Here is a 22,258-nt window from a genome sequence, read left to right as displayed (position 1 = left end):
TCCTGAGTTACAAACATCAGACTTATAAATGACATAGTTAAGAACAAGGGTGAGAAAAATCTACCCCTCAGAAAGGAAATTCACTCCTGAAGAGATATCATGAGAAAAAGGTGTCTCCACTGAAGCTTTATCACCAATCCTTGTTTCCACAATAAGGCTTTTTTTTTTCCAAAATCCAATTGTCACAGAGACTGGAAGTGCAATGAAATCTTCTGAACAGGGGCATAGACAGCAAAACAAACACAACAAGGTTGTTAACCTGTGGTATCCAAAGACAGATAGATAGATGGATAGGGCTGAGTTACACTTAAAAATGTACCTGTTCCAACTTACAATTAAATTCAACTTAAGAACAAACCTACAGAAACTGTCTTGTTTGTAACTTGGGTAATGTTGGTAGTTTTTAGTATCTGCCTGTGCTATAAAAGCTGTGACTTCATGATGACATCTGAGAGGCCATTATTTAGATAACTAGAAATGAGTGATGGATGAAATTTCTTCTGTTCTATTTATAATTAGGTCATCAGTTACCTGAGTACTTAGGGAAAAAAATAATTGATCTCACAAGTTGTAAACTGAGTTGTAAAGCTGATTACACCATTATCAATGTGCTTAAATGCTTTTCTGGTTTTTGAAAACTTCTCCAGAAAACACTGAAATAAGCCATTTGAATCAAATGATAGGAAAAATTTATCTTGTTCAGCTGACAATGAATCCATATGTTGTTGAACTGCAGCTCTCAGCAGACCTGATCAGTATAGCCAATGGAAAAGAATGTTGAGAGCTGCAGTTCTTACCACTGCATTATAAAGTCTTTGCACATAATCACAGGTTGATTAGGTTGAATATTGCCAATGTTTGATCATAGTCAAGGCTTTATCAGAAAATTAGACTCTGAAGACAATAGCTCACTACTATTGTTTCTGCTCAGGAGAGGTGAAATAAAGTTGCAGAAGATGTATGGAAGCCAAGAGAAAGTACTTCTTCACACAGTCACATATTTTATGGAATTTTCCACTACAGTGTAATTTTATTTATTTATTTATTTATTCAATTGACAGACCCAGTCTTTTAGACTCTAAACATGCCCATCTGTATTTTATGTGTTTTTATGAATGTCTGATGTAATTTAATAACTTTTTAATTGATTCACAATGTATTGTACAATTTTATATATGTGTTTTATTGTAAACCGCCATGAGTCCCCTATTGGGTGAGAAGGGCGGGATATAAATATTGTAATAAATAAAAAAAAATTATATACATCTCCTTGCGGTTCAAGGCAGGGTACAACAAAATTAAAACAGCAAAGTAAAACAAAGTACCATTTAAATACATATAAAAATGTACACAGGTAAAATGCAGCTTAAAATTCACAAGTTAAAACTGACTGGGTAGGCTTTCCAGAAGAGGTAGGTTTTAAGATGTGTCTTCAATTCTGACAGCTAATTTAGCTGTTGGAGCTCTTCTATCAGGCCATTCCGCAGTCTTGGGGCGGCCGATGAAAAGGTCCTCTGTGTGATGGTCGCAAGTTGGGTTCAGTCTGGTTGGAGTAGCCACCCCCCAGAGGGCCTCAGTGTTCAGGCAGATTGTATGGGAAAAGGTGATCCTGTAGGTAACCTGGACCCAAACCATGTAGTCACCATGCCCACATCCTGTAGTGGAAAATTCCCTTTTAACTACATATCCATGATTTCTTTTTCTAGCTCAAAATAATAATAATAATAATAATAATAATAATAATAATAATAATAATAATAATAATAATCCTTTATTTATATACTGCTCCATCTCCTCGAGAGGACTCAGGGCGGTTTCCAGCATGCACAAAACAGTCAATTGTCAAAACAACACAATGGCATGAATGAACAAATATAATAAAAACAATATAAGAAAACAATAGTAAAAAACAGTTGAATCTAAAATGAACACAGTTACAATACCAATCACCATGAAGGAGTCCAATTATCCTCTATTGTTTGGTTGTGGGGCATGTTAACATATCTCCAGTAGTAAATAACTTATGTTCTTGATAATGTTCATTCCAGAATGATTATTAATTCCTTGTAGGAATTCTGGATTATTAATCTCCTTGTCCTGTTAGATGTCTGTTCACTGAAAGCATTTTGATATTGTTTTTTACACTGACCACACTATCTCTTTATTTTGCTTTTCTATACTATCTGCATTTTCATAATTTTGTTCTCCTCCTTCTTTCCGTTCCACAATGATTCAAATGTGGTCATCATATCAATTTTACAGTTTAGCATGAGCCATTGCAGATTTTTCTGCTTGGAAATTTATAACATTGCTATATATAAATGCTGTTTTTTTCTTTTCCAAATGCTCTCCTGTGCATGTTTCTTTTATGACTTCTTTACATACCTGTCAAGTTCTGCTCTTTCTCCCTTTAGATGAATGTCTAGGGTATGAATCATCCTGAAGTGGATATTTCCCAGTTCCTTTCCACTTTCCTTAGAATTCATTTTAAAACCTTGTTAAAATATAAATATTTGTGTTAATAAATGAATCAGTCTGCTAGGCTGCTAATGACTGACAGTTGTTCTTACTGTGATGGTTGTGATTATGACTATGATCTCATTGCATACTGGTTTGCCTGTTGGACTGGGACTCTAAGAGACCATAGTTTGAAGCCTCTCTCTGCCATGGAATCACACCCAGACCCATCTACACTGTGATATAATGCCATTTGAAACTGTATTACATCGTCAGTGTAGGGTCTGTATAAAGCAGTTTCAAATGCTATTATATGGCAGTGTAGATGGAGTCCCAGTGACCTTGGGAAAGACTCATTCTCTTGGTCTTAAAGGAAGGCAATGGCCAACCATATCTGAAGAGATCTTGCCAAGAAAACATTGTAATAGAGTCACCTCACGGTTGCTGTAAGTCAAAATGGCAAATACAACAACAGCAGTGATTTGACAAGCAATCTAAATTACATTATAAACATGTGAATTAAAACATAATGTGCACTAATTTTTTTATATTATATTTCTTTTTTGTTACCTCCATTTAATCAGGGGAAAAAATGTTCGAAATTGACAGTGGCAGGAATGCTCCACTCCATTCTCCGCCTTCTGAACACTACACCATCATTTTCAATACCTTTGTCATGATGCAGCTGTTTAATGAAATCAACGCACGCAAAATCCATGGTGAAAGAAATGTTTTTGACGGCATCTTTAGAAATCCTATATTTTGCACTATTGTACTGGGTACATTTGCTGTTCAGGTAATCATTATACATTGTTGGCACAGCAAAATATTATTTGATGTTCCACTGTCAGTTTTTCCACACCTCTACATCTGATAGTCTTGGAAAATCCAAAAGTTTTGTAATATTACATATAAATAAATTGCTCATTTCTTGATGATTTAACCAGATGTTCTGATTTTTCCTTTATTTCTTTCTGTTTTCTGGTTTCCTCAGTTTAATCCTTCCTCTAATCTATTTATTGCTTTCCAGTTTTGAGGTGTCATCTGATATTTCTGTTAGGTGTTTTATGATAGCTTCATTTGCTAATTTTGCCCTTCTACAAGAATCAGATTATGTGGAAGAAGATGAAAAGAAGCAGAAATGCTAGAGTATAATATATTCCTGTTTAAACTCTTCTCATTGGTCTAATGATTTCAAGCATATCTCATTAATTTTCAAATAGTGCTATTCAAAAGGATATTAATAAGTCAACTTGGTTACAATAAAGCTCAAGAGGACAGACTTTATTTGGTAAATAAAATATTTCTTAACCATCTTTTAGAAAGATCTTAAACTTTCAATGTAATGCCCAATTTTAGAGGCTTTGCTCTCTTATGATAGCAAAAAGCAACATTGCTCAAATGCCTTAACTTAGATTACATGAGATAACAAGTCAGTAGTGTTGGTCTGGTTTGGTCTGGTTTATACTAGTGTGTAAAAAATGATAAAAATCTGAATTTTTAAGCTGATAGGTTGTGAGAGAGGGAAAAATGTCCAAGTGATAAAGTTAATTTTAAGTTATTGTGTATCTAAATAAAATCTAACAATCAGTTATTTGATTAAATCTATCAGTTGTCACAAATAATTTAGGGCTCCCTAACATGAAGTTGTAGCACTAGTTGGCTAGTATAGTTAGTGCACATCATTTTTTTCATAGTTGATATGTAAGGTGTCCTTGATTCTGGGGGGGGGGGGGGGGGGGCATTAATGGAAACATATGGAGCACCAGGGCAGCATGGTATCTGCATCTGTAGCTTATACATCCTTGTCTCTTTCTGAATGAGACACTGAGAGCTACGCAGTAGCTCTTTGCACTCTGCATAAAAACCCCTCCCGAGAAGCTGTTGAGCCCCAAGTGGGGCCACTACTGCAGTGCCATTTACCAGTGGGGTGGAGAATGAAGGGAGAGGGGACAATTCAGGCCATGAAGATGTGGCTGTTCTGGGCTCCAAGAGGAAGGAATGGGAAGAGCAGCAGCTTCTTTTTTATCTGAGTAGCTTGCTCTCTTCCTCTTTTCTCAACCAGTAAGAAAGAAAGAAAATGAAGAAAAAGTCACTGACCACTATTATTCACTTTCTTTCTTGTGAATTTCCATCCTACATATTTTTCTGGCTCCCCTATTGTATTTCTGATTATATATATATATTCCTCTTTTTCAGCACACCTATTCTCTTAACTCCTGCTCCCCCTTTATCCCTTAACAGTCTTTATTCTTGCAGCTCTTGCTTCTGCATTGCCTTTATAACCTGTTTTTTATTTTCTTGTGTATGTTTCAAAACATACACACCTACACAATCACACTTTTTGGGGGAGACCATCACTATAAACTAATGGATAGCATTAAGCTGCCTTATTGCTATGAACATTTTCCAGAATTTAGCATAATTCAGCTACCTTGAGTCTTGTAACAGAGAAAGCATGATATAAATCAGGGGTCAGCAAACTTTTTAAACAGGGGGCCAGTTCACGATCCTTCGGACCATTGGAGGGCTGGACTATAGTTGGCCACCAAGCAATAATAATAATAAAGAAGGTTGGAAAAGACCCTTTGGGCCATTGAGTCCAACCCCCTTCTGCCTTTGTGCACCAAAAGCACAAGCAAAGCACCCCTGACAGATGGCCTCCCAGCCTCAATGTTAATAATAATAATAATAATAATAACAACAACAGTAATAAAGAGGTTTGAAAGAGATCCCTTGGGCCATTTAGTCCAACCCTCTTCTGCCTTTGTGCATCAAAAGCACAAGCAAAGCACCCCTGACAGATGGCCTCCCAGCCTCAATGTTAATAATAATAATAATAATAATAATAATAGAAGAGGAGAACCCTTGGGTCATTTAGCCCAACCCCCTTCTGCCTTTGTGCCGTGGGGGCCGGATAAATGGCTTCGATGGGCCGCATGTGGCCCCCGGACCTTAGTTTGGGGACCCCTGATATAAATTAATTAAATAAATTCACATAAAATACTCTGTCTCTAAATCTTTGTGATGACTGCACATATAAGCTTCTCTCAGTTCTCTGCTCACAACTCTCTTTCTTTTGTCATCTACTGTAATTCTCTTCTCTGTTCTCTGAAAAGATTTAGCTGAAGGATTTCCCACTGCTTTCCCCCCATTTTTCACCCATTCATTCTTACATTCTTCTCACATGTAGCTTTGCCATGCTGTCCTCTGTGACTATAACTTCTCCTATGTTCTTCAGATATAGCAAGATATTTCCTAAAATATCTCCATTGCACAAATCATTTCTTGAATTTCTCCATAATTTTTCTGTGCTCCCTCACTAAATCTCTTTCTGCTTCATCTTCACTTCACTCTTTGTCTTCTCCATCAGACAGACTTTAGACTCTACACTCACTGAGCCTGGAGCATAAATCACTCTGTACAGAATAGCATTACTACTGTCATGATAGAAGAAAATTAATGTTTAATAGTATTATTTGCTATAATTCAAAACCAACATTTCATAGTTAAAGATGGCTAAACTATATGTGGAATTTATTCAGACAAGTTCCTTGGATGTTTATATATGCCTCCAGAATAAAAATGAAACCTTAACCTCAGTCCAGCCAAATTTTGCTTTAAGTCTCATTTAAAACATTGGTACTAAAAATTGGTTATTATTAAATTGTACTATCACTTTCAATGGGGCTTAATCAAATCAATGTTGGGTTAGGTCAGTGAAAGACTATTTCATCTTATCATAACTTGCTACACTGTATTTTGTGTACTGCCTGCATTCAGACAGCATTCAGTAAAAGTATTAAAGATGGAATTCACGATGATGAAGAAGGTAATGAATGAAAAAAATCTAGCAAGACAAACCATTCGTGCCTCTCAGTCTTGTTTTCCATCTCTGCTTAATAACTCCTATAGCTTTTTTAAAACTGCTTTTCTTTTTTTTCTTTTTTCTTTTTTCTTTTGGTCCTTTGCAGATAGTAATTGTACAGTTTGGTGGGAAACCTTTTAGCTGTTCTCCTTTGGAACTTGATCAATGGATGTGGTGTGTATTTATTGGATTAGGTGAACTTGTATGGGGTCAGGTAAGCATCATTTATTTAGATGTGTTTCTCATTTATGTTAATATGCCCTAAATCACTCAAATAAACCTGAAGATTTACTAGGTCCAAAATGTGCATGGAAATCCAAATGCAAGTTTTCTATGCAGCTATAGGAAATCTCCAGGGAAATAGTGTTGTAGCAATCTATATGATTCCATTGCCCTCATTTGGTGCCCAATCCCACAGTTTTCAGGGTGCACATGTGGAATTCTTATAGTCTATCAACTGTTTCCCTTGCTTAACTTGTCTCTGGGCTAGTATTGCTGTTTACTCAGTTGGTTTTAATGGGTGATTTGGTATCCATGTGGAGGATGCCCTGTCAAGAATGCCTCAGGGATTTGTATCCATCATGACAAACATGGGGCTGAACATGAATGTTGTTGGAATTATTGTGGATATTTTTTCCTCTAGGGGTCAGTTGATGGTGATCAAGTGGTGGATGAATTTTCTATAGTCATGGAGAGATCACTGCCTGGTGTAGGCTTAGTTCCACTGGGATTTTATGCCTTTACATAGGTGGAGACCAATATAGATAGTCAACCCCAGGTATCTGGTTAGTTTCCTAATGGTTTTGGGGGGAGGGGATTGTCACCTCAGTTAGAGATTCTGTCAGAGAACTGGCTGATCTCCAAAATAATGAAATAGATAAGGTGGTGCAAACTTGTGAGCCTCCCCTTTCACAGAGTGGAGCCAAACTAACCTCTGATTTGAAACAAGTGAGGCAGCAAATAGAGCAACACTGGTGGAAACCATGGATCACGGGATGAGGCTAGAGGCTCTTTGCAACATAAATCCCTTTTTCATCTGCGCCACCATTGCATCTGCAAAGAGCCATCCACTGGAACTGTTTCAAGTATTCAGTGGTCTTTTACAATATGGGAGAAGAGAATTCAAAGCCCATTGTGAACAATTTATCCAGTACTTTGCAGGTGAAATTGTCTGAATCTGCTCTGACTTGGATGCTATAGTGGATATAAGTTTGGCTCCTGCTTGTGCTGTGATAATGAATCCACCTCAATTTGCACAGCCAAGCAATGTGGACAGAATCTTGGAAAGGTGAGAACTATCATATGTGTACCAGATGTATCTCTGAAGTAGCCCGACTAACTACCCCCCCCCCCCCCCGCCCCAAAAAAAAATGATGATTGGCAGGCTGGAGATAATCTTCCCCCAACATATTTAAGATATTAGAGCTCAAACAGACTTGAATGATAACATACTGCTCTACAGATAACCTGGATCCAAGCTATTATGTCATTTTGGATGGTAATCATAACCTTGATTTGTGCCCAAAAACTGATCTGTAGCCAGTATAAGAAGGAAGTTATGTTCACCTTCTAACCAGTCTCATGCATCAGCCTGGTTGCAGCTCTTTGGGTCAGCTGATATTTCTGAATACTTTGGAAAGTGTGCCCATGTTGTCTTTTGAAAGCACATCACAATAATCAACAATAAATCAGGGCTGCCCAGAGGGGTGGGGGGGGGGGGAGGCCATGGGCAGGGGCTGTGCGAAGTATGATATTGGGGGAACCTACCACTACTTTCCATGGATGTTGGGAGAAGCTACTTGCTGGTGATGTTTTAGATGAAAATCTTAATGCATACAGTAGGGAGTCTTGATTGAATGGACATTCAATCTATTAATTTACAGTTACATTGTATTTGAATTTACTGAATTCCATCTGTAAATATTTATAATTATTTGGGCCCATAGGCCCTAAAGCATATTAATATTTAACTGGAGCTAATATCAAATTATTTCCAGTATAGCTAATGTACTAATTGCAACGTACATCTGTGCAAGGGAAGCTAATATTTTTGAAGATGAGTTTCCAGTATTATCAACTAATATATTCAAACTGCATCCTTAAATGCCATCCAGAGAAGACTGACAGGGACAGAAGTTCCAAAAGAAAGAGATGAATTAATCCTGTAATTAGAAGAGGTATAAGAAAGACATGGCACTAAAGCAAATTAACCCAAGTTCAAAAGCAGTGTGAAACTGATGCTTCTAAAAGTCTCACTTAAAAGGAAACTTCTAAGGCTCTTACATTTTTATTTTTTTATTAGTGAAGTTCAGTTGAAGCTTTCCCCTTTCCATTTGAAACTAAGAATAAAACTTGCTCTTCTGCCCTGAAAGATCCACTTTCTATTTTCAAAATGTATATACTCTGCAAGATTGTAGCAATGCCCAAGTGGCTATAGTTAAGGAAGAGAGCTTGAATTTGGTTAGAAAAAGACTAAGAGGAGCGTTTCAGAAACTGGAGTTTCTTTCTAATATTTCCTGTCAGCTAACCTGGGAAATGTACGTTACCTTACATCTACGAGATAGGGCTTTTTGATTGGGGCTTTTACAGTTTAATTGTCTCATGCTGGCTTTCACTTTGTTTATGTTGTTTCATGAAGTACACTGCTTTTGTGATCAGACAAGTGAGGCAGTGAAAAGGAATGATATGAGAAACATTTCCAGAAGACTACCCCCTGGAGTCATGTTTCTCTGAGGTTCAAGGCAGTTTTGAAGCCAGGAATCAGGAGAGGCATGGCCTTTAATCTTTCTGGCCTTTTATGTCAGTTCACAAAGACTGATTTCTTAAATTTTGGTGATTTTTTTTGTAACAGTCTATACACTCCAGAGTCCTTCATCGTCTCAAGGCTAAAGGTCTTTGTGATGATGGGAATTCCATATCAAATGATTACAAATGTCAGTGCTGTCCTTGGCCTTCAGTCTGCCTGTGTTTTGCTTTGCATAATATATGTAAGATTTTAATGTTCTGTTGGCAAATAGACTTCATTATGATGGCTCAAAATATCTTTTCAGATCATTGCAACTATCCCAACAAGTAGGTTAAAATTTTTAAAGGAAGCAGGAGGGCTCACACTAAAAGAAGAAGTTCATGAGGAGGAGATGAATGAAGATGTGGAAGAGATTGATCACGCAGAGAGAGAACTGCGGCGGGGACAAATCCTCTGGTTCAGAGGGCTAAATAGAATCCAAACTCAGGTAAGTTGTGCTAAAAGAATGCTTCTGGGAGTCTCTGCAAAGAAAAAATGCACAAGGGTCATTAGATGTGTGTGGTGAGCTGGGAGTATAAGGTTTAAAAAAGAAAAAGAATGAAAACCTAGCATCCAAATAATAAAAAGCAAATTGGTGGAATTGTAAAATGGAAGGCCAATTGAATATACAAACTGAAATATATGCAAATGTACTTAGTTTTCTGATTTTTTTGTTCACCTAGAAACAACTGTGACAATAGTCTAATGTATACAGCCCTATAAATAATGTTCTTTTGTTATTTCTTGAAAGAATGGTGCTAAAAACCATTTTCCATGAAAAATTCTTATCAAATAAGAAATCTTATCTCCAGAACGTAAGAAATTGTTTTGGTGGGGTAGAAGGAGGATAAATGTTTGTGGTCAACCTTAAATGGCTTTCACCTTTCTTCACCTTTTCAGGAAAGGATTTGAACATAGTAAATATTTTCCAGATATAACTGTTTTGTTGCATTTATTTTAATACCAGAATGTTCAATTTTTCCATTCCTTATGATTATCTCATTTTTTAAACCAAAATAAGAGATACAGATGTACAACTTTTATGTGAGTGAGTGAATGAAAAATATGAAAGTGAATGAATTTATTGTACAGCAAAATATACTTGTCAAACAAGATTGTTATTAGCACATGTACATTTCAATAATCACGCATTTCAATAAAAACTTACCCCACGCCCCGCTTTTTGATTAAAGATGTTTGCCATTAATGTAAAATATGAAGTTATCATGTGAAATACTTTCTGGTCAGAGCTGTTTTATTCAGAGTTTTGAGAAGATGGGTTTTCAATGAGTAAAGCAACAGAATATAGTAAAAACCCTGCTTTGTACTTTCAATTAAGCTTTTAGGTTCAGTTACCAATCCCAGAAGCCTTATCTTTCGAAAAATAAATAAAGTGACTTTATTAAGGTAAATGCAAAGCAGTTTTCAAAAGCAAAAGAAGATCTGTTTTTATTATCTTTTTTGTTTTTGCAAGAAAGGTACTTGGTTTACAAGAAAAGCCTCAGTTGCCCTTGTTGGTGATTTTTTAAACCATTGATTTGTAAGGATATTATTAAATGCAAGAAAGGAGAGGGAACTGGTAGGGTAAAATACTCTTAAGTTTGTGCTTATGGCTAAGTGAATTTGCAGTATCCTCTGGGTAAGTAATTACATGAAGATCTGTAGGGCTGGATCTAGAAGCACTCTCCAACAGAGAAGGTTCTTTAACTATTTGCATGGTGGGGGCTATTATCAGCCCTGACCTACCTTCTAAATGTGAATTATTTTCTTCCTGGTGGCTATAGGAGGAGTTTTGTCTCTTGACATTTCTATCAGGATGTCTTTCTGGTTGTGGTGAGTGTAAACAACAGAGAGCAAATTCTGCTCTCAGATTCCCTTGTAGATTGAGAAATAACCTTTAGTTCTTCTATATATCTTTATCCTCATAATCCATGGAAAATTATTGTTACTGTTCAATAATTAAACCAAAATAAACTACAATAATGTTTTCTTTCTAACCATTATTCTCCAGTTTCCTTTCTACTTAGATATAGTCCTAATGTGATAGGAGCTGTTAATCTGTTCCATACCAGTAGGTTTCTGTGATTACTTACTCTCATCCCTTTTGTGTCCTATGTGTTTTGTGTTCATTGGACATCAACCTGCAATGAGTCTGGAAAGGGTTTTGTGTGACATTTCAGTGGATCCACTGGGGAATCCTCTTTAGGTTGGAGAGGGTTAAATCGGTATAAAAGCTATTGCTGGAACCAAATAGTTGTTAGTATATACATTTGTGGACTTACATCTACTTCATCAGATGCATCTTAAGTCTATGACAGCCAGCTCTCAGTAAGTCTCAAAGGTGCTACAATATCCCTTTACAAATTTGTATTCCAGATTAACATGGCTATGCCTGACTTGTGTTTCTGGACCATTATTCACAGTGTGTGGTGCATTTGATGATGCCAATCCATTGCTGGTGTGCAAGGCACCCAGGTGAAATCACATGCTTCTGCTGCATTTTGCAGAAAATCTTCAAAAGAAGAACTTGTGAGAGAAGATTAGGAAGTCTAGCATCCTTATGATCTGAGGATTTGTAGAAATCCTCCAAAGCTATATAAAAGGTAAAGGTAAAGGTTTCCCCTGACGTTAAGTCCAGTCGTGACCGACTCTGGGGGTTGGTGCTCATCTCCATTTCTAAGCTGAAGAGCTGGTGTTGTCCATAGACATCTCCAGATCATGTGGCCAGCATGACTGCATGGAGCGCCGTTATCTTCCCACTGGAGCTGGGGCTAACAGCGGGTGCTCATTCCGCTCCCGGGATTTGAACCTGGGACCTTTTGGTCCGCAAGTTCAGCAGCTCAGCGCTTTAACACGCTGGGCCACCAGGGGCCCCTCCAAAGCTATATGCAGTTCTGGAAATATGGAGAAGGAGGTACAGTGCTTTTTCAGCTCTTTGTATTCCTTTTAACACATTAGATACACACATTTATTTTTTAAAGTTCAAAGAACAAGATTCTATTTTGTTTCCTATTTCCCCATTATGGGTAAAGATTAAGATGAGAAATCTTATATCACGACTGAAGAGGAGAATTTAGGATAGATACAAGACAGCCTTCGGGAGCTGGATGTCCACATTTCCAATACAGACTTTAGCTTCCAGAAATTTCATATTTGCTGTCCTACTTAAATTTACCTGTGTAGCAATGGAAAACAAAGTTTTAAAACCCTTTAAAACAAGATAATGTGTATCTTGTTTGAAAGCAGGAGTGTTTGTTTTAATGGGGAGGGTTGTTGTTGCTAATTTCTGATGATGTCATGACAAGTTTTCAAGTTGGCATCGTGCTTTTAAAAAATTGTTCTGGCTGCCACTGTAGCATATTTGTCAGTGGCAACATGGAGTGAAGAGGACTGAATAGTGTCTCCCAAAAAGAAGTATGCTATTTGCTTCCTTTTCCTTTCAACTTTCATTCCAGGGAAGATGAGCTTGAAAATGTCCACTTGGGTTTACTAAGTAATTAGCCATCATTCATGGTGTCTAATTTGGGAAACTGCATTTGGAGAAATGGCAAGAGCTATCAAGTATTCCAATTGGATGAATGGGGAGTGCTCAAACATGGTACAGGTGGTTCATGTAGGCTTCTTCGAAGAGTGGGAAACATCTAAACCTTTCACTAGACCAGTGCTTCTCAAACTCTGCTAATCCTGATGTTTTGGACTTCAGCTTCCACGATTCTTAACAGCTGATAAACTGGCTGGGATTTTTCGAGATGAAGTCCAAAACACCTGGAGGAGCAGAGTTTGAGAAACGCTGCTCTAGATGTATAATTAAAAAGTGATAATTTGACTATGATGGGCTAAATTGTGGTTGGAAATCATGTAACCTTCTAGATGAACAACAATTGTCAGCATTTCTTGCCACTAACTATTTTTGTTATGCTTACTGGGACTTGCAAGGCAACAACATCTGGAGAGCTCCATGATTACAATCCCGGGGTAAATCCAATTAGGCACAACTGGAGTAATCCCATGTTATGTGTTAACTTTTGTATTCAGTCAGTGGGTCTACTTTGGTTCAGCCTAGTGATTGGATTCCACACCCCCAACTCCCTTGTTAGTAACTACATTTGTTTGCTTCAGGTTCCATTTTGGGGAGAAAGGCAGGATATAACTCAAACAATTAAAATATAATATAGATGTTCTTAGTTTTTCTTTTATCTGTTAGAATGGACATGTGCAGGTCTGGTTCTATAAATGCTCTATATTTAATTTTATTTTTCTGGTAGTATTTCCATTTCATTTACTTCTGTAACTAAGGACAGTTCTGCTCAGAAACTAAAATCTAGTTAGGAAGTGGATTAAACTAAAACGATTCTGCCATGGAGTGCCTGATCACCCGGGGAACTGGTTTGAAGCTAGCATTGTGGTCACAGTATCTGCTGATTACAGATTGGAACTGAACCCAGAAATGCTATTTTTTCTTACCCAGTCTGCTGAGATGTTTTGATGTGCATCACCATATAAGTGACGGGATAAATGCTATGGGAGCAATGGGAATGGGTGCAAAGCAGGAGTTCCCATGGGTATTATGTGGTTTTCTCTCCCAGGGAAATAACTGCTTACTTTCAAGTGTTTCAGCGCTAGCACTGTTCTGGCAAGTTTACTGCAATTTCTGGTCCCAGTTTCAAGCCCTGCATGAGAGATGCTTCAGGATGTTATCTGGCTTGTTCCAAACTGAAGGGTTTTTTTTAAAATTCACTGTCTTTATCTTGTGTACGTTTTGTGGACACCCTGTCCTCAAGCTGGCTTTGAACTGCATCACAGTCTCTATGTAGAACTGCCCTTATTTGTGAGAGGAGGATTGCCCCCATTTTTCATAAAAACTAGTCCCTTCTCCTTTGAGTTCTCTCTAATAATAATAATAATGTCCAAATAACATCAATTGAACAAACAAACCATACCTGTCATAAGATATACTGCTGGCATCATAAACTGGACACAGGTGGAACTGGACAATTTGGACAGAAAAACAAGAAAACTCATTACTATTCATCATTCACTGCACCCCCACAGTGATGTTGGCAGGCTATATCTGCCTAGAAGATCAGGGGGCAGAGGACTCTTACAAGTAAAACAAGTAGTCAGAGAAGAAGAACATGCCCTGGCAGAATATGTAAAGCAAAGTGAAGAACCTGCTTTGATTAAAGTCAAAAATCAGAAACTCCTCAAAACACAGCAGACAAAGAATCAGTACAAGAAAACTGCACTACAAACTAGAGCTGACAGCTGGCACAACAAAACATTGCATGGAAAGTTCCTTGACAAAATTGAAGGAAAGGTTGATAAGGAGAAGACCTGGCTATGGCTCATGAATGGGACCCTGAAGAAGGAGACAGAAGGCCTAATCCTTACAGCCCAGGAGCAAGCCATCAGAACAAATGCAATTAAGGCCAAGATCGAAAAATCAGCTGATGACCCAAAATGCAGACTGTGCAAGGAAACCAACAAAACCATTGATCATATCCTCAGCTGCTATAAGAAAATCGCACAGACAGACTACAAACAGAGGCACAACTGTGTGACCCAAATGATTCATTGGCACTTATGCCTCAAGTACCACCTCCCAGCAGTAAAGAACTGGTGGGATCACAAACCTGCAAAAGTATTGGAGAATGAGCACGCAAAAATACTGTGGGACTTCTGAATCCAGACTGACAAAGTTCTGGAACACAACACACCGAACATCACAGTTGTGGAAAAGAAAAAGGTTTGGATGATCAATGTTGCCATCCCAGGTGACAGTCGCATTGACGAAAAACAACAGGAAAAACTCAGCTGCTATCAGGACCTCAAGACTGAACTTCAAAGACTCTGGCAGAAACCAGTGCAGGTGGTCCCGGTGGTGATCGGCACACTGGGTGCTGTGCCAAAAGATCTCAGCTGGCATTTGGAAATAATAGACATTGACAAAATTACGATTTGCCAACTGCAAAAGGCCACCTTACTGGGATCTGCGCACATCATCCGAAAATACATCACACAGTCCTAAACGCATGGGAAATGTTCGACTTGTGATTTTGTGATATGAAATCCAGCATATCTATCTTGTTTGCTGTGTCAGACTATGTCGTTGTGTCAATCTTATACATATATATAAAAGAGTGATGGAATCTCAGCAACGGACAAAACAACAAAACTAAACACCCCACAACCTTGAAAATTGACAGTACAACCACTCATCCACGCCTCTACGTTCATACAACAAAAGGAAAAGAAAAATAAAGTCCAAATTAGAGGGAAAGGAATAATTGTTTTTATCTAATTGCTGCCAGTTAGAAAGCTAAGCTCCGCCCACTTGGTCTCCTAGCAACCCACTCAGCCCAGGGGACAGGCAGAGTTAGGTTTCACTTAGGCCTCTTCCACACTGCCTATAAAATACAGATTATCAGATTTTAACTGGATTATATGGCAATGTAGACTCAAGGCCCTTCCACACAGCTGTATAACCCATTTATAATCTTATATTATCTGCTTTGAACTGGATTATCTTGAGTCCACACTGCCATATAATCCACTTCAGTATGCATTTTATACAGCTGTGTAGAAGGGGCCTCATATAATCCAGTTCTAAGCAGATAATATAAGATTATAAATATACAGTACAGTCTCACTTATCCAACATAAACAGGCCGACAGAACGTTGGATAAGTGAATATGTTGGATAATAAGAAGGGATTCAGGAAAAGCCGATTAAACATCAAATTAGGTAATCATTATACAAATTAAGCACCAAAACATCATCTTATACAATAAATTTGACAGAAAAAGTAGGTCCATGTGCAGTAATGCTATGTAGTAATTACTGTATTTACAAATTTACCACCAAAATATCACAATGAATTTAAAACACTGACTACAAAAACATTGACTACTAAAAGGCAGACTGCATTGGATAATACAGACCATTGGATAAGCAAATGTTGGATAAGTGAGATTCTACTTTAATATGAAATAATTACTGTGGTAGAATAATACAGAACAATATAATCTCTAAAACCAGGACAGTAAATAAAGAGCAATACTCTGAAAGCAGGGAAATTGGGAATTCCTCAAAGAAAACAATCATGGCCAGCTAACACCTCCCAAGAAAGGATTCTTCCAGAAAGGAAGCTGAGAAGAGAGTGAAGCAGTGTGTGTTACCAAAGTCATTATTATTACTATCATTATTATTATTATTATTATTATTATTGTGTTGCTGTGAACCGTGAAAATGAATACAATCTGGCTCCAAGTATTCAAAAACACTAAAATCAGAATACATAAAAATTACTTTGGTATAATAAAACAGAACAATACAATCTCTAAAATCAGAACACTAAATAAAGAACAACACTCTGAAAACAGGGGAATTCCACACAGGAAACCATCAGGGCCAGCTAACACCTCCCAACAAAGTATTCCCATCATCAAAGTCTGGCAAATCCTCTGTTTTCTCAGGGCCACAGACAGTAGAAGCACATAAAATATCGCAAACAACACCACTCTGAAAACAAGGGAATTCCAAACAGGAAACAATCAGGGCCAGCTAACACCTCCCAACAAAAAATTCACTCAAGGAGGAAGCAGTCAGGCTTTAAAGCTGCAAGGCCATTACATGCTAATCATTTTGCCTAATTGCAGCATTCATACTTGCCTCCATCAGACAAAAAAAAACCAATCAGAAATATTGTATATTCACAAGCTTTAGGAAATAATATCCCCTGATGGCGCAGCATGTTAAAGTGCTGAACTGCTGAACTTCTGGACCGAAAGGTCGCAGGTTTAAATTGGGGGAGCAGACAGAGCCCCCACTGTTAGCCCCAGCTTCTGCCAACGCTAAAGTTCAAAAACATGCAAATGAGAGTAGATGAATAGGTACTGCTCCAGCGGGAAGGTAACGGCGCTACATGCAGTCATGCCACATGGCCTTGGAGGAGTCTACAAACAACACCAGCTCTTTGGCTTAGAAATGGAGATGAGCACCAACCTTCAGTCAGACACAACTGCACTTAATGTCAGGGGAAAACCTTTACCCTTTACTTTAACTACCACCAATTCCTCAATACTTTATTTCCCATACCACCATACAGCAACGCGTGGCCGGGCACAGCTAATAATAATAATAATAATAATAATAATAATAATAATAATAATAATAATAATTTATTTTTGTACCCCACCTCCATCTCCCCAAAGAGACTCGGGGGGGCTGACATGAGGCCAAACCCAGAACAATTACAATAGAACAAAATAAAATGCATACAGAACGAACATAGTAAAGCAATAAAATAATAACAGTAGCATAATAAAACATAATATAAAAACAGCATAAAAACTTAAACGAGGCGAGCTGGGCCAAAAGTGCAGGGAGTGACAATGATAAAACCAGTGGTATGAGGTAGATAGATAAAGTGCTGCATTTACTAATTATTCATTCTGGATGCCATTCTGAGTATTAAGAAACAGATGATAAAGAAGAAGCATTAAAATCACCTTTCATATCTCATTATTTCTGGGTCTTATGTAAGGTGGGGCAATTGAAGAATTCCTTGTTCTGTATTCACATTGGAAAAACAACAAGAAAGACATTGTGGTTTTGTGATCCAAGTGAGAAAATGTATATTTTTATGCAGTAATTACACACTATTCTACAATATCTGTTTTCTGGGGAGTATATGAATATTAGAGAGTTTTCAGGTTCCTCAGGTTTATTTCCTATTTTTTGGAAGGAAGAGAGGGAGGGAGGGAGGGAGAGAGGAAGCAAGCAAGGAAGGAAGGAAGGAGACTTCCTAGTTATTAGAAAATTAGGACAGTCTTCTGAGAATTCAATGCAGTTGTTAAATTTTTTTTTTAAAAAAAAAAATACATATCTTGTAAACATAACTTTTTTTTAGTAAATTTCCATTCACTCAAAAGTGTCTCCACACAGAGTAATAGGGGTTACTATTGAAATATAGGTAATAGTCAATTACCCAAAAAACAAAACAAAACATTACATCTTTTTTTAAAAAAAGCAAAGACAAAATTATACCTTTTAAAGTATTGTCTCCACTGACTTCATATAAAGGGTAAACTTTCAACAGGATCTGCCACCAGAATTGCCATTGTTTCTCTTTCTCATTGTATGAAATTCCATCTGTCTGATGCCACTTTAACTGCTTTCATCCTATCTAATCCTGGGATTTGTAGTTTTGAGAGATGCTTTATAGATGAAAAGATTTAATACGTCACATAATTACAAATCAAAGGATTCCGTAGAATGGCCATGACAAGTAAAGTGATGTGAAAGTACTATAATTGTGTAGTGTAAAAGAAACCCAGTGCTACTTCCCAGTAATGATTCAATAAAGTGAAAATTATATTTAGCTACTGTCCTCTGAAGAAACAGCCAGTCACATCTTTGTGATAACAGTAATGAATGTTGATCTGTCCTGAATGTTATCCTTTCTTTGAACTGAATGTCGTTTTTATCATGTAGGCTCACTGTAAAGGTATCTTTTTTTAAAAAAAAAGAAAGTAGAAGAATTGTTAAATTGATTTTAGGAGATTCATTATGCTTCATGTGTAGTCATTGTTTATAGAGACTCTCAGGTCCTATCTACACTGCCTTATGGTCCAATTTCTGAATCTTGATTTTCTGCTTTGAACTGACAGTGTAGACACATGTAATTCATGAGTTCTAAGTTCAAAGCAGATAACCTCTCACACTCCACTCCACAGTACTATGGAGATTCCCTTCAAAATTAACTTTGGTTCATTCTGTGTGAACATATTGATTCCTGTATAGAAATTTTCCCACCCATAAGGAACCATTTTGTGGGGGTCTGTGTGTGCATGCAGCTACAAAACTGCAAGCAGATTTGAGTAAAATAAATATAAAAATGTGAAGATTATCACCACTCCATGATAAAGTTTCCCTGTCCTTGACAAATACATTTATTATTAGTATTAGTGTTGTTGAATACAATTTCTATTTAATACCCTTCAGGGGCAGAATGTTTTGGGGTGTGTGGCAGGGAAAGTCCACTTGGAAGCCAAGAATTCTCTCCAGTGGATGGATCTTCCTTCCCTCTATCAGCATTTTTTTATCATGCAGCCTCTTTAAAAACCTCTTCACACAATGCATAGTTCATAATGGTTTCTGCAGTGAATTTAACTGAAACATACATTGGAGATTTTCGATAGTTCTCTGATTTTCCCCCCCTCAAATTTGCTTTCCTACTAATGTGAAGGGCTTTGAAGAGGAACATTTTTGGATTACAACTTACAGGAGATCCCAGGCAGTATGGTCAGTGATCATAATGGCTGGAGGATTCTGGGACACCCCCCCCTGCTTTTCAAAGAATTACTTTTCCAAGCTCTAGTAATATTTCATGTAGTCATATCATAACTCATCTTACACATCATATAGATAGAACTACCTCATATTCCAAGCCTTTCACATGTGTTATTTAACTGTAATTCTGACAGCAATGTACGGTAAGTCAGTATTGTTATCCCCCACATCACAGATGGGGTAACTGAGGATGAGAGCGTTTATATTAGTGAGTTTTTGGAACATGCAAAATTTGAAGTAGAAACTTCCTTATGCATAGCCAAGCCAATAAGGAAATCCTGTGAGGTGTCATCTTTTTAAATTGATATATTTTTAAACTTGTTTGGCTTCCCTTTTGACCTTAGGCACCATGATATGCTGATGTATTTGATAGGAGAAATATTTAAATTGCAGTGTTTATAGCTGGAAAACATTTTAAGAATGCAGCTTTTATAATTAGTTGTATTTTGGTAAATGTTTAAAATGACATTATCATTTTTTTCTTGGGATTAAACTGTATACTAATTTTACAAAAGAACCCATTTAAAAGGAAACTGATTACTGTCACTGTGACTGATTTGTATGGCATATATTAAGCAACAAGTATGCTGTTATTTTATGCAAACTTTTACACACTAATCTGGGAGTAAGCTCAACTGAATTCTGCAGTGCTTACCTCGGAGTAGACTTGCATAGAATTGTATTTGAAAGTATTACCATATATTATGCAAGGTTGGAAAGGATTTATTTTTCCCCCTCATTTGTTGGGAACCACATGCTGAGAAATATTATGATAATACTTTCATATGTAATCAGCTGAAATGTATTTGAATTTTTGCTATAATACAATCTACTGAAATCCAAAATGCACATAGCATTATTTAGGCCTGAATCTTTGGCCCATTCACACTACAGAATTATAATGCTATTATTCCATTGTAACTACCATGGTTCTGTCCTATTTAATCATAAGATTGGCTGTTTCGGAGGGAGCATGGAAAATTCTCAGCTGGATGCTCCTCCAGTATCTCACCAGAGTAATAACTACAGGTTTCCATAGTCTGCAGCCATGACAGTGAAAGTTGAATAATAATGCTATAATACTGTAGTGCCAATAGGCAACCATCGAATTAATCAGATGAGTCAATAGTTCAATGCGTCTATTGTAGTTGGGACTTCCATTAGGTTTAGACAGTCCTTTTCTAACTACCAGTCATTTGTAGCCATACATTGCTGCAATAGCAGTTGCATTGCATAAAGTTGCTTTGTACAAAAACTGCCCGTCATTCAAATTTTAAAAGGTGCGTTTATTCTTTTGATCTTGGAAATCAACTGGAGATTTGTACAAGCTGTGGGGGTAAATATTATTCCTGCTGTCAGTTGCATAGCTGTGTCCATTCCTCAAGCAACTTGTCTCGTTCTTTCCTCCATTGCAGATCGAAGTAGTCAATACTTTCAAGAGTGGCACTTCCTTTCAGGGGGCTCTCAGGAGACAATCCTCCGTCACAAGCCAGAACCAGGATGTAACCAATATTTCTAGCCCTAGCCACGTTTCGTTATCCAATGCTCTTTCCTCTCCTACCAGCACACCTGCTGCGGCGGCTGGGCGTGAGTGTGAACTCTTAATGCATCTGGGTTCAGAGATGCCAACTTACCTAGCAGTCATTCAAGACTGAGCCACTGACTGAGTCTTTCCTATCTTTTGCCATCCTGAGATAAATCACATAGATGAAATGTGTATGCAGGCACAACCTAAGAGCAGTTTGCTGCACTCTTCTTTAAAGAGCCTCATGTTCACTAGCAGGGTCTGTCTCTAAGGTCTTGCCACTCTTCATTCATGAAATAAACACTAATTTCTCTCAGAGTGTAATGGCTCTGTATGACATATCCTCTCTGAAGAGTTCATATGCTCACAAGTCTTCTTTCAATCTTCACACACTGCTTTAACTGTTGCATAGTTTTTCGGAGGATGACTTCTCTTATAATAATTCAAACTCTAGTATTCTCTAGCAATAAAACCTTAGAAAAATATATAAACTTATGCATGCTCTAAGTTACTAAATAGCTTCCAAATTTGCCATTGACCTAATGCATTTATGTCTAATAAAAACATAGTTACATAATTTAAAGAAAATATTTATTTAATAAACAGCAAAAGTTCCATAACATAATTTTTATGAATACTAAAATATTAAATTAGAATGGAAAGAAGTTCTCTTTGTGAGGATCATCCCCAAATTTCAAAAACAAAGAATATACTTATTAACACTGACAATCTTTATCTGCATCACTTAAAGAAGTTTTTGTGGGGAAGGAAAAAGAGAGAGACTAAAGTAAATACACAGAGAGAATCTTTTATTTTTGTTCTCTTTGCTCAGCCCATCTCCACTGTAGATCAGCTGGCAAACTATTCAGCTTTGTTCCTCATTCAGTCCTGTAAGCTGTTGGCAAAAATTAGTCTCTTGTATTCAGACTTAAACGGTATATTTTAGTGCAAAGGATTTTGGGTCCTCTCCATGCACAGTTTCTGTTTCTGGAATGGCAAAATGCAGTTTTACATTGCTATGGAGTTAATGCCATTTCTGGATAATAATTAAGAGTTTTTAAAAATTGCTTTGTATTCTAATTTTTTAAAAAATAAGCGTATCTCCCATTAATTACAAATAGTTATATTTAAGAAAAGGCAGTAAAGGGAGAAGGAGTTCTGATTTTCTTCCTCTCTGCACCCATTTATAAAAACCATGTTCTTTTTTATTATAGATAGAAGATAAATATTTTGATTTTTACAGGCTTTTATATATTTTAAGCCTATTCC

At 37.2% G+C, this 22,258-nt stretch overlaps 1 protein-coding gene across 14 annotated transcripts in view; it reads left to right on the top strand.

Annotated features, from left to right (window-relative positions):
* atp2b2 (ATPase plasma membrane Ca2+ transporting 2) overlaps positions 1-22,258 on the top strand; it is a 352,745-nt gene that overhangs the window by 264,285 nt on the left and 66,202 nt on the right. For 7 of the 14 annotated variants that reach the window (XM_062970002.1, XM_008105190.3, XM_008105196.3 and 4 more), the window contains 3 exons: positions 3,042-3,253; positions 6,432-6,539; positions 9,376-9,558. In XM_062970002.1, the coding sequence (XP_062826072.1) occupies positions 3,042-3,253; positions 6,432-6,539; positions 9,376-9,558 (503 nt within the window). Of the gene's footprint in view, positions 1-3,041; positions 3,254-6,431; positions 6,540-9,375; positions 9,559-10,894; positions 10,944-20,879; positions 21,052-22,258 lie in introns of all 14 variants that reach the window. The other 7 variants (XM_003217665.4, XM_008105197.3, XM_062970001.1 and 4 more) reach the window with 3 other exon arrangements.

Source organism: Anolis carolinensis, chromosome 2 (genome assembly GCF_035594765.1).
Source record: "Anolis carolinensis isolate JA03-04 chromosome 2, rAnoCar3.1.pri, whole genome shotgun sequence".
Taxonomy (NCBI): Eukaryota; Metazoa; Chordata; class Lepidosauria; order Squamata; family Dactyloidae; genus Anolis; species Anolis carolinensis.
The sequence above is the reverse complement of the archived record's forward strand: the minus strand, read 5'-3'. Positions and strand labels throughout refer to the sequence as shown.